This window comes from Littorina saxatilis, linkage group LG2, assembly GCF_037325665.1.
Source record: "Littorina saxatilis isolate snail1 linkage group LG2, US_GU_Lsax_2.0, whole genome shotgun sequence".
In the NCBI taxonomy this organism is placed as follows: domain Eukaryota; kingdom Metazoa; phylum Mollusca; class Gastropoda; order Littorinimorpha; family Littorinidae; genus Littorina; species Littorina saxatilis.
In genome coordinates, this window is record NC_090246.1 from 97,938,545 (window position 1) to 97,954,448 (window position 15,904).

The following is a 15,904-nucleotide window of genomic DNA, read 5'->3' on the forward strand; positions in this document are numbered from 1 at the left end:
CTTGTGACGTTTACCTCATTGCAGTGTTTTCGTCGAGTTGGACTCGAGTGGTAAGAGCGAAGGTTGTTTGATTTACAACGAATTTTACATGCATTTTTTAGTTGCCGTGTCTTTGATATGATTATATAACTGCACACGTACAAATTGAGGCGTACCCTTGAAACAAACCGGGTTAGCCTTAATACTTATGAGCTGAAGGATTTCTGCGGTCTTCATTCCCATGCTGTCCCTGACACGGACAATACAAACAAGTAACAATGTCAATGGCCTTTCTCGGTTACATCATATTGCACACTCAAGATACAGACCTAAAAATAACAGGCAGTGTTTGTGTTCGGTCTCTTTGAGATAGAACGCCTTTGTGTAAGGGTAGATTGTATATGTTCTGCGCGAACTTAGAATCCGGTTTCATTCTAGAATGGACCGGGTCCAGGTTGGAATTCTAACCCTGCGCAAGTACAGGGGTGCCATTCTAGAATGAAACCCTTGTTGCTGGTCCATTCTAGAATCGGCCGTGCGCAAGGTTGGAATTTGGGTCCAAGTTGGAATAGTCATTTCAGTTAGACTATCACACAACCAAAGCCACAAATGTGGATTTTCTGTTTGTTTTTGTTTTTTGTGTGTTTGGTTGGGGTTTTTTCTCGGGTTTTTTACACTTTACTCAAAGACATCGTGAATTGGGATTGTGATGTTCTGAAAGTGATTACGATTTTGAGAGACACTCAGCACTGATCGCTACGAACGGAAATTTCCGGACTGACAGTGTTTTGCCGATCTCGCTTGTAACTTTTAATCTTATTCATATACATGAAGTTGGTCTTCTGAATTGTGAAGATATAATGTCAACTTTTTTTTAAACCTGTGACAACAGCTCTATAACTCACTCTGTCCTTCTGTTGGTCTGTCTGTCGGTTAGTCGGTCTGACCGTCTGTCTGTCTGTCTGTCAAAAAAATTGTCAAAAAACCGGACATTTCCGAGAGGGAGACAGCGCTGACATTGCAAGCGGCCGCAACCGGCTCTCGTCACAAAAACAACTGCCCTGCAAACAATACCGCCCTGGTAGTCCCCCTTGCTATGGTCTGCCTTTGTTTATTGCGTACTCAGGAGTGTCAACTTTCTTGACATGACATGACATCGCAAGATCGCCAAAGGATTTTTTTCAGGGGTAGACAAATCAGCCCCATTTTATCAAAGGGAAGGTGCAGGTGGAGATAATTCAAGGGAAGACAACTCTGTCTTACCTACAAACATTACGGCCCCCTTTATTCAAGGGTTTCATTCTAGAATGGCACCCCTGTACTTGCGCAGGGTTAGAATTCCAACCTGGACCCGGTCCATTCTAGAATGAAACCGGATTCTAAGTTCGCGCAGAACATATATATGCAGTCAACAGCACCATTACAAGCTCTTCACACAGCCAGCACTTTTCTATTTAGACGGTGACTATACTTTACTGCTACACTACTCGTCATAAAAAAAACCTAGACAGATATGTTACTTTAAGTGCTGAACTTTATGATGAGGACTTTTATTTTAAAACCAGTTATATGAATTGAAAGGCCATTCATATCCCCATCATATTCAACAAACACCCCCTTCCCTGTACCTCCAATAATGACACAGCAGTCAGGTGATTTCCGGCACATGTGGCTCATATATAATAGGCCTATACATATTTATTTATATATATATATATATATATTTATAACGAGCTGTCATGTCAATGAATTGTCATTCTGTGACTTGTCATCACATCTCCAGCTGGGCACTGACTTTCACAGTGCTGCTCCCTCGTTTTGCTTGTTACACTTACAAGGCCTTGGCTTCGTCTTGCAAAAAAGATTGTTTCAATATTTGATATGAACTTCAGCTGCTCATTGAAGTTTTTTCTCCAAAAATACTGAAGCTTGTATAATAAACATAGCGTGAGTTTACACTAAAAATCTCAAGTGCCATTCACCATACAGTTTTTTTTTCTTCTTTTTTTCCCTTTTTTTCCTGTCTTTTAGATGCCCAGGGTCAACATTCTGACTATTAATGGCGCTTGATTAGGCATGCTGGGTATTTTCGTGTTTCTAATAGTAATAGCTTTAAAAATATGCTTCATGATAAAGCGCACAATGTTTGAAGTAACCAGGACATGAAATGATAGAGAGTGAAATGTGATATGATGTATACAAAGCTGATGATATAGACTGTGTGAAACAAGTCTGTTAAGTTATTGTAAGAAAATAATAGGGTGGATCAGTTCAGATGAAGCCTGAAGCCGTGAAGGGCTATTTTCTTCTTGGTGAAACTGGTCAGTTTGTGCATACATGTCTGTTTATTTTAAATGCATGTATCTTGAATTCACCATATATAACAATAAGAAGTGTATATAATACTAGATGATTACCCGCTTCGCCGGGTACTTGCTTCGCCGGGATGATCGCGAGACGGAGTAAGAATACCCGGCTTCGCCGAGAAGAAGTAGAGCCGAATACCCGGCGAACCGTGAGTTGCGCACCGTTTGCCAGGTACCCGCGATTGACGCCACACGAAGGAAGGGAGATAAACGCGCAAAACACTGGAGAAGATAAGGAAGAGTTACTGGAAATGGATCTACAGAAAAACCAAAATCGGTTCAGCGCTGCGCGCTGAGAGCACGGGTTGAAAATGTTCATCGACCAGATGGTGTCCGGGGTCTACCTGAATATGCCCACCAAATTTGAAGCAGATCCATCGAGAACTTTGGCCGTGCATCGCGAAGAGAGACAGACAGACAGACACACACAAGCCATCAAAATATATATATACGACTAGTGTCTGTGTGTCTGTGTGTCTGTCTGTGTCTTCGCGATGCACGGCCAAAGTTCTCGATGGATCTGCTTCAAATTTGGTGGGCTTATTCACAGAGACCCCGGACACAACCTCATCGATGAGATATTTCAACACGTGCTCTCAGCGCGCAGCGCTGAACCGATTTTGGTTTTTCGCGCGCAGCGCTGAAGCGATTTTGGTTTTTCTCTCGATCCATTCCCAGTAACTCTTCCTTATCTTCTCCAGTGTTTTCAGCCGCGTTTGTCTCCCTTCCTCCGTGTGGTGCGCCGGCAAAGCCGGCGTACACCCGGCAAAGCCGGGTCCCAGGCGCAGCCTGGTATTCGGCTCTACTTCTTCCCGGCGAAGCGGGTATTCATCTAGTATATATATATATACGACTTGTGTCTGTGTGTGTGTGTGTGTGTCCGCGATGCACGCCCAAGGTTCTCGATGGATCTGTTTCAAATTTGGTGGCTATATTCAGGTACACCCCGGACACAACCTGCTCGATGAGATATTTCAACACGTGCTCTCTCTCTCTCTTTATCTCATGCTTCATCTTATATAAACTTTTAACTTTGTGATATGATTTAATGATATTGATAAAAAAACTTATTGTGCACAATTACTCGTGTTGTTCGATTTTATCAATTCAATAATATTTATTTTTATTTTTGCATTTCAATACCTGCAATGAGTAAGCCTTAAAGTCATGAATGACTCAAGATGAAATGGTTTTAACAACAATTATAAACCTTTGAACACATTATTTCCCCCAATTCCTATTGCTCCTAGTGAAAACTGGAATTCCCATCTCCACTGAAATTGGATTCCCATTTGCACAAGGGCAAACTGGAATTCCAATCTTCACTAACAAATATCCAGTGGAGATGAGAATTCTAGTTTGCCCTCATGCAAACTGGAATTCCAATCGCCAATGGTGCGATTCGGAATCTCACTGGATTTTCATTTCCACAGTGACATATATATGGTGATATTGTGTGTACATGTATGAATCCAGGGCAGTGATTTTAATGACATAGATGGTGTAAATGTATGCAGAAAACGGCAAAGAGTTGGGGTTTTTTGGTGATGAGCTTCTCCTTTTGATAATTTGAATGAATATTTGAAAATAAAATTGCCTCACAATGTTCACAGACATTTTGCAGCAGTTTGGATTGAATAGAATAGACAATGATAATAACAAGTAGTTGGCTTGGCTTGGAGGTAGATTTACTGTAATCTGGGTGGCTGTTGTGGATTTAAATAGGATTAATGATAATACCAAACCTGTTGTTCTTTTTACATTTAGTCAAGTTTCGACTAAATGTTTTAATATTGACGGGGAATCGATGAGGGTGGTTGTTTGTGTAAATCAATTCAGAAAAAAAAACTACTGGACCAATCTTGATGACACTTTACATGAGAGTTCCTGCAAATGATATCCCCAGATATGTTTTGATAAATGTATGTTTTTGATGATGTCATATCTGGCTTTTGTGAAAGTTGAGGTGGCGCTGTCACACTCTCATTTTTCAATCGTATTAATTGAAATTTTGATCAAGCAGTCTTCAACGAAGCCCGTAATATAGGCTTGCATTTCAGCTTGGAAGCTTCAAAATTCATTATTGAGTTTGGTCACTAAAATGCTGAGAATTCTAATTAAAAGTAAACTTTTGTAATCGATCCAAAAATGATTACATCATATTCTTTATCATTTTCTGATTCCAAAAACATACAGATATGTTATGTTTGGATTAAAAACAAGCTCAGAAAGTTAACAACATGGTGTGGGAGACGTTCCATCCTTAAAAAGCTCTGAGGCAGTTTAGTGTTCCAGCTCTGTCTGGTAACGTTCACAAATGCATTGGGTATTTCCACAAGTATGCAACTAGATGCTTCAATGAATAGATATCGCAATAATTGAAAAAATGTGTCAAAAAATTTCGATTTTGGTGCATGTTTGTTATTATGCTTGATACAGACTAACCAATTCCTAATGGGGAGCTGAAGCAATCATTTCATTCATTTATGCCTTTGACCCCGTCCGGGGCATAGGCCGCCAACAAGAGCTCGCCAGGCACTCCGATCCTGGGCCAATCTCTCTAGTTGTCTCCAGGTGTAGCCGATGTGTTTCACCTCTGCCTCCAAGTCAGGACGCCAGGTGTTTCTCGGCCGGCCTCGTCTCCTTTTGTTCCATGTGAGGGCCTGTCGCGTGATGGTGGTTGTTGTCTTGCGGAGTGTGTGGCCGATCCACCGGAAGCGTCTTTGCAGAATGTCCTGTTCTACGGATAACTGTTTTGTTCGCTGCCAAAGGTCTTTGTTGCTGATGGTGTCAGGCCAGCGAATTCGGAGGATTCTTCTGAGGCAGGTGTTAATGAAGGTCTGGATTTTTCTTGTGATGGCAACTGTAGTTCTCCAGGTTTCGGCTCCATACAGCAAGACTGACTTCACCGTGGTGTTGAAAATCCTGAGCTTGGTGTTGATGCTCAGGTCTGCTGATGCCCATACATTCTTCAGTTGAAGGAAAGCTTCTCTTGCTTTGCCAATCCGGACTCTAACATCAACGTCCGTGCCACCTTGCTTGTTGACAATGCTTGAGCTGAAGCAATGCAAAAGCAATATTTTGGCGTCAACAAAAGTTACAGATTGCTCCTAATTTTCTCTCAAAATTAATTAATTTGTTTAATCAATGATCCAGCTCTGAGCGATAGCGAAATGGGCGGAGCTTAGGTTTGTTCCGGCTTGGACACAATAAGGCCTGTACAGATGAAATATCTACTGTTTTTATTCTGTTTCATGCTGTGCAGAAAACGAAATTGATTCAAATTAAAATGTACTTGAATAATGGTTAACCTGTCTTCTGTTCTGTTTCATGCTGTGCAGAGCACAATGGCTTACAGACTGTTATTCAGAAGATTGTCTCCACTTCTTCGCAGTGGTTCCCACCTGGTGCCCGCCCTGAACTCTGCTTTGCGTCTACCTCGGCAGGCTGTCATTAACCAGAATCTTGCTGCACGTCTTACCGGCAGCAGAAGCATGTCCTCTGACAATTATGACAAACAACCAGAGATTCTCAACATCCAGGATGAAGAGGACTTTGAGAAGAGGGTGATAGGATCGGCAAAGCCAGTTGTTGTGGACTTTCATGCGACGTGAGTTGGATGTTAAATGATGTTGAAGCGTGTGTACAGATTTATTTTCCTGTTGAATTCATGTTTTCGAGATGACGTTGAATGGAACATGACATTTTTATCAAAATTTACAATTTTGTGTTATTCCATTTCCAATGCCCCAGCTGCAAGGGTTTTGTGTTATGTTGTCAGTCAAGAACAGCACTAAAAAGTAGGTTTAAGTTTCAGCATTCCTCAGTATTTTTGATTTTCAATTGAAATGTCAGAAACCCATGATTGTTGTCTCATTCACAGAAGATGTATGTAGCTAATCCTGTGAACATAAAGAACATCCAGGTATAAATTTGCACTGCAGAAAGGCATTTTATACAAAAGAAGGATGAAACGGTTAATTACAAAACAAAACTGCTTCAGTGTGACCTAAAGTTTGCTTGCATTCACACATTTCACAATTTACAGGTTTGTGTGTGTGTGTAAATTAATGTGAAGATAGTGACTGTTTAAGATTTTGCTCCTCAGGTGGTGTGGGCCCTGTAAATTGCTGGGTCCAAGATTGGAAACAATAATTGCAGGGCAAAAAGGCAAAGTCATCATGGCCAAGGTGGACATTGACGAGAATGTGGAACTTGCCATGCGATACAATGTGAGTATACTGGAGTAGCTTACCGTAGGAATAACCTATCTTTAGATCTGATGAAATACTTACGAGGATTTGTTTTGCCATTTTGTTCTATTTTTGGTATGTGTGCACTGTTGTTGCAACAGCATGTACAAGAATGGCTGGCTTCATTATTTAAATGGAATTTAATCATGTTGGATACGCTAACCTTAACAGTATTATTTCCTTACGTTCAAAGAAAGTGAAAGTAATCTTTGACAGTTTTTTATGGTGCGCCAAATTGATATTACTATCGTTAACTGTTATATAGGGTTTTTAAACTATCGTTATCTGTTATACAGAGTTTTAAAACTATCGTTAACTGTTATGTAGAGTTTCGAAACTATCGTTATCTGTTATATAGAGTTTCAGAAACTCTATATAACAGCTAACGATAGTTTTATCAAAAGCGTGTCGGTATCGTTCCCAAATGGGAAAACCCTGAAATGCCATTGCAAAACTGTCTTTTTGCTACGAAATGTACATTTTAACTAGAAACACAATTTAAAAAAAACTACAACATTAGTTATTGACCGTTCTTCTGTTGTCGTCTTCTCAAATCATTGTTGAGTTTGTTTAATATTGGCTTTATCATATCATTTGTACTTTCGGCCGTACCGTTTCCACGTGTGCGGTTTGAAGACGGTAGGCCTACTGAATATTCGCGGAAAAGACCATGACAGTGGGGTTTTTTCCAAACAAACACAAAACAACGTGTTTCCCGAGTGACATCCCCTACGACACGTTTTGGATAACACTGCATGCTTTCGCATCGTGTTTTGGGTACTGGACGGGTCAACCTGACACTGACCGTTGCCCACTGCATGCATGCCAGCCGTATATGTATGTGTACACTGAACTGACCCGCACACAGCGCGGTAGCTAGAACGGGTCAAGCTGACACTGACCAATATTTCTGTGAAAACAGGAAGCGTGCTAGCTGTAACGCAGCGAAATGATGGACTTATCAGACGACAGTTAGTTGAATATGATCTACTAAATGTTGTAGTAATTTAGTGCAAATTCGCTCGAACCGTTCAGCAGCCATTTTGCCGGCATCGAAACATCCGACCACGCCTTCGCTATTTTTAGAAACTCTATAACAGTTAACGATAGTAATATCACTTGCGCGCACCATGCCGCCGTTTTGCGAAACCCTCGTTATCTGTTATTCATAGTTTTAGCAATAGCGCGCACAAACGCTCTATTGATATAACTCTAAATAACAGTTAATGATAGTTTCGAAACTCTATTTAACAGATAACGATAGTTTCGAAACTCTATATAACAGTTAACGATAGTTTCAAAACCCTTTATAACTGTTAACACTATTGTGACTAGCATTGCCACGGCGTTAACGTCCTGCCTGCCCAAGCTTGCCACCAAGAAACTTCCCAAAAAACAGTAACTGTAAAGAAATCTGTCTAGCAAGCTTGAATTAAGTCCAATCACCACCAAATTTTGTGTACTAATTAAAAAATGGATGCCCAGTTCAGTCGTGCTATTTATAAGTTTGTCACGCGATTTGTTTTAGCAAAGGGGGGGTGAAAGGGGGATAATTTGTGTTTTTTAACGTTTTTTTGTGTGTGTTTTCTTTTCCACTGCTTTTTTAAAAGTTATTTTTTAACAGAAAGTATTATAAATAATTTTATAACCAAACAAGGTGTAAAACCTATGAATTAGCTGAAATATTGTTAAAATTCTACACAGAAATAAGGAGACAGTACAAAGAAAAAAACAAGCAAATCCCGCATTCATTCACAGCATCCTGACTCAAATGAAACAAAACTGTGACACTCACCAAATGATGTCTAGGTAATTCATATTGAATATGTCACATTTTCACAACAAAGTCCCAACTGTACACCAATGAACATTTCCAAAAGGATTAGGCTCCAGCCATCCATTGTTATCAGTGCTGCCACGCCCCCCTTGCAACTACACATTCGAAGATTCATGCAGTACCACCCTAACACGTGTAGTTTGCCGACTCATACTAGCAGCAACAACAACGGGACTGTTTCTTCCTCAATATCACTGCTATTATCGCTTTCTTGAGGCGAAAACAACACGTCGGAATCATGATCTACAGGGTCCTCAAGATCCAACATCCGGAGAATCTCCTCCCGTGACAAGGCTCGCCTTCGATTCATTTTTTTTCTCGAAAAAACTGCACAAACCAGGCTAATTTTACATATGGCGGAAGGGCACACCAAGTGTGTCAAGGGAAACAACTCAATTTACTGCAAGCTTCAAAAACCGGGAAGCAATCACGAGTCGTGTACCTTGTATGTCTAATACTAAAATAGTCACTTCCCGTCCGTGGGCGTTGCAGCGCTATTACTAATATAGTCACCTCCCGTCGCGAAAGTGTTAACGATAGTAATATCAATTTGGCGCACCATAGTTTTTCAAGTGCGCCTTGTGGTGAGATATGTGCGCGTTATAAATTCTCATATTATTATTATTATTAGTTTATGTAACCAGATACAGGCAGAGATTTAGTATGCCTTACTCAGGGGATGAGGAGGGGGACTAATACATGTCTGAGAGAGAAGCACAAATCGTTTCATTGCATTGTTTAATGCATGTTTGTTCTTAAACCACAGCCAGCTTCAGTCACTCAACAATTTTTCCATAGGATTGGGAGCAAAAATTGTATCACTTTCAAAAATCTTATGTCAGTCACGAAGTAAAATTCAGGAAATGAACCAGTGTATTAATACACGGCATTAATGTTGCCTTATACACTAGCTGAAAGATAAAAGCCTGTTTTGAAAAACTAAACTGTGAAAGTTAAAGCATGAACTACAGTTAGGTACATGTACTTTGAGTTTGTTGGTGCTAATTATGTTCTGTCTGTGTGTTTCAGGTTCAGTCAGTACCAACAGTTTATGGAGTGAAAGATGGCAAAGTTCTGACATCTTTTATTGGGCTCAAGGAAGATGATGAAATTAAGAGCTTTGTGGCAGGGCTTATGTAAACTTACGCCTTGTAGTTGTAGTGCAATCAATTCTGTCTGCTTTTTGAAGTAAATGTTATAATGTTATAAGTGCCTATTGTTTGCTTTGCTAATCGACGTGAAGCTTGCGAGTGCTTACTTGAGAAACTAAAAGATGTAAACGCTCTATTTCGTGTGCAAGCACTTTCATCCCTTGCTGCATCATTTGATTCAGATTGTGTGATTGCTTAGCATGCACAAATTTAAAAAGTTAGGTCTTGAATGATAATTATCTATTGCTGGCAGTATATCGAAACACATTGCGGTCTTGATGGCAAGAGTTAATTTAAGTGCGATTTCCTCATTTTCCCTGAAAACCAGGTTGAACAGATCATCTGAGATGATCCCGTCACTGTACCAAAACTGTTATCCAGTATTTTTCAGGCCACACTTGGGAGTGTTTGTGTATCAGTTATTTGTGTTGAAAGCCCTGAATGTATGCTGAATATGGATGATGGATAACATAACAATAAATATGTTCAAATTTACATAAATATTTTCTCAGGGTTGCATGAATGAATGTTAAATGCATGCTACATCAATCTCAACATACTCATCATTCAAACAAATAGAGAAAAGAAGAAAGAACCAAACACCTTTAACCTTTGCCGGATGCCGCTTTTGACTACACACTCCCGACGATGCGGGTTTGTCTGTACCCATACATTTGAAAGAGGGTTTTTACCGTTTATTCCTCTAACGACGATGCGGGTTTGTCTGAACCCATACATTTCAAAGAGTGTTTTTACTGTTTATTCCTCTAACGACGGTGTGGGTTCAGGGAAACCCACAGCGCTACTTCAGTGGGTGGATCGAGTTTCTCCCTTCACCGACTTCTTGCAGCGATGGCAGAATCCGGGTGTGAGCGCGAGTTGGAGCTGGCACTTGAAGACATGAAGTAAGTCATTTATATGTGAATAAAACATATTTTATCAGATTGCTGAGGTCAATGTGTCAAAAGTTATATGTAGCTTAAAGAAAAAGGCTTGTATCTGTGTTGACGTGTCTGTGACGTCTACATTTTTGTGACATCAAACAAGAAAAGTGTTCCGAGTCCCGCCACGCTTTCTTCCCGGTGCAAGGTTAGATTCCGACCCCGACTTGCAAAATAGCCCCTACTTGGTAAAAACGGGATTTTAGAGGGAGGGGGGTGGGTGGGTGGAGAGGGGTTATAATTGTGGGATGGTGGTAGAGACATTTATAAGAGCTTGTTTGTATGCATTTAACTTTGTTTTGTGCGCACATACACATGAACAGGTCCATGCTTTTGAATATTGTTGTGTTATATATGTGCGTGTACATGTGAAAGCATGCACATAATAGTGTACTAAAGACGTGTTCATGAGAAGTTCACAGGAGGATCGTTCTTGTGTGTGTGTGTGTGTGTGTGTGTGCCGTGTGTGTGTGTGCGCGCATGCATGTGTGGGTGGGTTCGTGCCAGCGTAAATGCGTGTGCGCAGATATACATGCATGACTATTTGATGCATGTTATCCCAGGGCATCATAATGACATTGGCTGCTGGTTACTTTTCAGCCTGGAAATGCCAAACGGTCTCCGGCATGTCCTGTTCCACACAGGGACATGCCGAAAAGATGTCTATAGATCGATGTGGGGGAGTTTGATGGTAAGTGTATATTTTATACCTTTTGTCGTGTTCTTATAATATTCAGAAGCGCACTGCATGCACGCACACAAACACATACAGACACGCACACACACACCATGCAAGTTACACACACACAAGGAATGCACCCACACATACGCCCACAACATACGCACAATACGTGTGTTTGCACATATTTCCTGCCTACGTGTTTTTTTCAAATAACGCGAAGGAAAAAAAACGCTTAACACAAAAGGAGATTTCACAATAATTGTTTTATGTGTTCCCACAAAAATCATGTGTTGTAAATAACCAACAAATAGAAGTAATGTACAACAGCAAACAATAATGGTCTCTTCAGATAATTTCATTACTTTCACTTTTTTCCTCTTTCAGTTCATTGGGAAATTGAAGACAGGCGGGGTCCGGACCCTGGTGTATCCGGAGGAAATCCGGGAGGCGGTGAGACGCCGTTTTGGTGACCGGCCTCCTCAAGCTGGGGCCTATGACCGCCAGTATGTTGACCAGGTAAAATATGTTGGAGTGTGAATGCTGTCACCTTCGTCACATTACCTGCAACAATTCTGTCATTCTATTTTTACTTTCAGTACCAATGTGTTAGCTCACCAACATACACACACCCAGGTTGCCAGGCTATCAGTTTACACACAGTGAAGTAACCTACAATCATTTAGAAAACGAAAAAGTGAAGTCTGTACTAACACACTAAAGATGATACACTTCTTATAATGGTTCAGAGATGAAGGTTGTTCACCTTCAATGAAGTAAAATGAAATGTCATATTTTATTGCAGGGCTATCACGTCAGCCTGGAAGAACTGGTTGGGGCCAAATGGAGAGGGCCACCAAAGACATGCAAATTGTGCAATTAGTCACATTGGACATGAAAATTACAAATTGACAACAAAATGTATCTGTTTACTTTCTCATCTTGTGTGTGTGTGTGTGTGTGTGTGTGTGTGTGTGTGTGTGTGTGTGTGTGTGTGTGTGTGTGTGTGTGTGTGTGTGTGTGTGTGTGTGTGTGTTTTCTACTAATGCCTTTCCAATCGACTGACCCTTTCTTTTGAAATGTAACAAGCCATTGGCCCATATGAAGCTCTCATACCATTGCAGAAATGTGCAAAATGAAGTGATACAGGTGTTAGTCAAGTGGAATGTCAAACTGTCCTTTGGGCTTCTGCTTTTTTCTGGGCTTTCAGTTTAGGAAGTGGCCATTGCCTTGATGCAGACTGGGCAGACTTTGTGGGTGTGATCTTGGCAGATGAACTCATCACACTGACAGCACGTATGTTTTGTCTTTCGATCCAGTCTCCAGCTGCAGAACAGGCACCGCTTTATTTTAGAACCGGATGTGCTGGCATCTTGACTGGACGCTGGACGTTTTGATCCTGCCCTTTTAGACTTGGCCGCATCCTCTGCTGGTGGCAGCAGCGCTTTCTTGGATGATGTTTTGCGCTGACGCTTCACCAAATCGTCACACTCAAGATGCTTGATGGCCTTCTCAGCTGCCTCATGAAGACTTCTAGGCATCGCCACTGATGTCATTCGCTGTTTCAATAGGGGATACATGAGCTGGTCACTGATGTTTTCAATGAAATCTGACCGCCCATCTTTTTTGGACAGAGGATGGGCAGGAAACCTGACACTCCAAACGCAACGAGCAGCAATAGTTGCCAAGTCAATGATGTTGAAAAACATGACCATTGGCCATCGCTTTGTTCTGCGTTTCACCGTGTAGGCGTGCGCCATCTTGTCAACAGTGTCCACTGCCCCCTTTGTTGCGTTGTAGAACAACACAATCTCCGGTTTCTTCTTTTGGTTTTCCGGTGTCCTATCCACAACGCCAGTGTCATGCATAGTACTGAGAAGAATGACACTCTTTCTGCGTTTGCTCTGGTAGTTGACGACAGTGGTTGCTCCATTGTAGGCAAACTCACTGTCGTACAACCCAAGATGCCTTCCTGTTTTGAAGGAATTTGGCAAGAACCGTTTGTTTCCTCTCACAGTACCTACCACAGTCAGGCCATTCTTGGACAGGGTCTCAGCTAGCTCCAAATCTGTAAAGTAGTTGTCACATGTGACATTTCTACCACTCTTAAAGAAAGGGGTGGCCAGCTCTGTGGCAATGTTGCGACCCAGGTTGACCTGCCTGTCTTGACCAAGTGGTCGACCCAGGTATGGGATGCCATACAAAGGAAAAGCGTTTTCAGCGTCAGCCACCCAAAACACTTTCATTCCATACCTGTCAGGTTTGGATGGCAGGTACTGGAGAAAACCACACCTGCCCCGGAATGGCACAAGCTGCTCATCAACTGTGAGCAGAGGGCCTGCGATGTAGTGACTGCTCAGAGCCTTCATGAAATCAGTCCACATATCGCGGAATGGGGCAAATTGATCTTTCTCTCTCCTCGCACTTCTGGTCGATTTGTCGTCAAATCGCATGTAGGTCATGAAGTTTTGGAATCTTCTGCGACTCATACATGCACGAACCATTCCAGAACCTTTGACAGAGTCCCAGATCTTTTCTGTCGACACCATGTTCTGTTTTCTAGCGCCCAGAAAAAGCAGAATCCCAATGACAGCTTGGCATTCCTCTCTATCAACGGGATCCCATGCCTCTTTCAGAACACGCCGACCTTCAATGTTGGTGAACTCTACAACATCTGATACAATTTTATCGGTTATAAAAAGACTGAAAGCATCATTGGGGGTATTTACATTTTGACAACCCAGAAGCTTACTGGGGGGCATCTTGAAAATATTTCTGGGTGCCGTTTTGGCCGTCTTGGAAATAGTTGGTGCAGAACACCACTCGGTTCCATCTTTGGCAGTCTCAGAACTTGCTTCTGGCACTTGCTCATCTCCTTCCATCAGTTCAGCCTCAGATTGATCTGGGGAACTGTCACCTTCTGGTGGCAGAGGGCCCTCCTCGTCGCTGGTCTCATCATCTCCACTTTGAGGTTCCTGGTGTCCAGCATCATGTGAGACTACTGGTGTTGTCTCAGTCAACATCGCTGAAACAAATATTGTTTACCAAAATGCAACACCTCACACTTGTCAGATATATGCATCACACACACACGCATGCACGCACACACACACACATGGTCATCTGCTTGCTTGTATACACACAAGTATAAGACAAAAGCAAGCACACGAGCACGCATGCACACACACGCACACGTCCAAGCATAATATAATGCACACATAACACTACTAATATCTGTCCAGATTTGCCGTAACGGCCCTCACTAGGCATACCCCAAATGCATAAATATAGACACATTCTCATCTTACCCGAGTCCACATGAAAATCGTCTCCGTTGGCTGTCCGAAGAGCGTCAAAGATATTTGGTCGCTCCATTTCACCTGTAACAGTGCCAACCGCAATACCACTTGTTAGTAACCTGGAGAGAAAAACTAAACCCAAACATATAGGCATAGTTGTTTTGTGACTACATGGGCGGCGTAAACTGACAATGGAAAAAAACAAAAACAAAAAAAGGGGGGAGGGGGGTGTATCGTGGTCATTTGCAAATAATCAAATGACGTAGTTACTATTATAATCAGTATGAGATTGGATCGGCTTGCACGCACTTTCGCTTTTTTTCTCTTCAAAAACTGTGTGTGTGTTTGTGGGCGCGCTCGCGCGTGTGTGTGTGTGTATGTGTGTGTGTGTGTGTGTGTGTGTGTGTGTGTGTGAAAGACATAGCGAAACTGAAAGAACGTGAGAGAGATGACCCCGGGAGATGGGCCTGGGGTAAAACTGAGGAGGGATTATCTTCAAGGTGGGCACCGCTTGTTTCGCGAGAAGCATCACACACTGCGACCTATCCCATGAATGACTCCACTCTTCTTCCCGGTGGGAATATTATAGCCTAGTTTATACTGTCCCGCACGCTTGATAAAGACCATTATTAGCGCACAGATTGCACACACACACACACACACACACACACACACACACAAGGATTACTTTGAATAATGAATACGTGAATAGTTCTCTAGTGGATTGTCATAAAAAGTACAACTTACCAAGTAGATCTAGTTCTCCGCTTGTTTCAACTTCAAGTCAGTGCACAGATTGCACACACACAAGGATTACTTTGAATAATGAATACGTGAATAGTTCTCTAGTGGATTGTCATAAAAAGTACAACTTACCAAGTACATCTCAGTAGTTCTCCGCTTGTTTCAACTTCAAGTCAGTCGTCAGTGAAACTTCTTGTCTGCGTTCAAAAATCAGGAAGCGTCAGGCAAAAGAGCCCGTACTGACACCGGTGTCGATGTACCAGAGCGCCTCCAAGAAAACTGGCATTGTCTAGTCCTACTGGGTATGGTTGAACCCGCGTAGTCGGCAGAAGAATAAACACTGTTCCGCCGCTTTGGTAAGTATGGGTATAGCAGAACCCGCGCCGTCGGCAGAGGGATATTTACAATTACTACTCTTTAAAAAGTATGGGTATGCATGAACCCGCGCAATCGCTAGTGTGTATGTTAATTAGCATAATCAATAAGTTTTAATCTTTTGTCATGTACACACTAAAAATTTGCAGACAGAGAGCAAATTAGGTGTGTGAGAGATATTTAAAATTTCAAAACGATACCTTTAATGGTTCCAGAGTTACAATGATTTTAGTGTGTCTCTGGGTATAGGTGAACCCAGGAAGCACGGCAAAGGTTAAAT

The 15,904-nt window shown here is 41.8% G+C and overlaps 3 protein-coding genes across 4 annotated transcripts; 2 read left to right on the forward strand and 1 right to left on the reverse strand.

The window, feature by feature from the left end:
• The first annotated feature begins 8 nt into the window (after positions 1–8).
• On the forward strand, positions 9–10,087 carry LOC138960276 (thioredoxin, mitochondrial-like). The gene is made up of 4 exons (XM_070332099.1): positions 9–50; positions 5,687–5,955; positions 6,454–6,577; positions 9,465–10,087. Exons 2-4 carry the CDS (start codon positions 5,693–5,695, stop codon positions 9,573–9,575), a joined length of 498 nt encoding a protein of 165 aa, XP_070188200.1. The 5' UTR covers positions 9–50; positions 5,687–5,692; the 3' UTR covers positions 9,576–10,087.
• Positions 10,088–10,227: 140 nt separating this feature from the next.
• Positions 10,228–12,130, forward strand: LOC138960277 (uncharacterized). Its single transcript, XM_070332100.1, has 4 exons — positions 10,228–10,491; positions 11,128–11,218; positions 11,594–11,725; positions 12,012–12,130. Exons 1-4 carry the CDS (start codon positions 10,439–10,441, stop codon positions 12,087–12,089), a joined length of 354 nt encoding a protein of 117 aa, XP_070188201.1. The 5' UTR covers positions 10,228–10,438; the 3' UTR covers positions 12,090–12,130.
• Positions 12,131–12,177: 47 nt separating this feature from the next.
• On the reverse strand, positions 12,178–15,519 carry LOC138960270 (piggyBac transposable element-derived protein 4-like). 2 transcript variants are annotated; one of them, XM_070332094.1, is made up of 3 exons: positions 15,382–15,519; positions 14,515–14,586; positions 12,178–14,231 (listed from the first exon to the last, which is right to left on the reverse strand). In XM_070332094.1, exons 2-3 carry the CDS (start codon positions 14,579–14,581, stop codon positions 12,418–12,420), a joined length of 1,881 nt encoding a protein of 626 aa, XP_070188195.1. In that variant the 5' UTR covers positions 14,582–14,586; positions 15,382–15,519; the 3' UTR covers positions 12,178–12,417. The 2 variants fall into 2 exon arrangements, with proteins under 2 accessions (XP_070188195.1, XP_070188194.1); XM_070332093.1 differs by lacking the exon at positions 15,382–15,519 and having other exon boundaries at positions 14,515–14,818.
• Positions 15,520–15,904: the final 385 nt, after the last annotated feature.

Coding starts and splice junctions, on each gene's coding strand:
- LOC138960270 (XM_070332093.1), bottom strand. CDS start 14,659: ATGCCTATATGTTTGGGTTTAGTTTTTCTCTCCAGGTTACTAACAAGT. Junction 14,232..14,514: donor CGATTTTCATGTGGACTCGG/GTAAGATGAGAA, acceptor TATTTGTTTCAG/CGATGTTGACTGAGACAACA.
- LOC138960276 (XM_070332099.1), top strand. CDS start 5,693: ATGGCTTACAGACTGTTATTCAGAAGATTGTCTCCACTTCTTCGCAGT. Junction 5,956..6,453: donor GTTGTGGACTTTCATGCGAC/GTGAGTTGGATG, acceptor TTTGCTCCTCAG/GTGGTGTGGGCCCTGTAAAT. Junction 6,578..9,464: donor AACTTGCCATGCGATACAAT/GTGAGTATACTG, acceptor TGTGTGTTTCAG/GTTCAGTCAGTACCAACAGT.
- LOC138960277 (XM_070332100.1), top strand. CDS start 10,439: ATGGCAGAATCCGGGTGTGAGCGCGAGTTGGAGCTGGCACTTGAAGAC. Junction 11,219..11,593: donor CGATGTGGGGGAGTTTGATG/GTAAGTGTATAT, acceptor TTCCTCTTTCAG/TTCATTGGGAAATTGAAGAC. Junction 11,726..12,011: donor ACCGCCAGTATGTTGACCAG/GTAAAATATGTT, acceptor ATTTTATTGCAG/GGCTATCACGTCAGCCTGGA.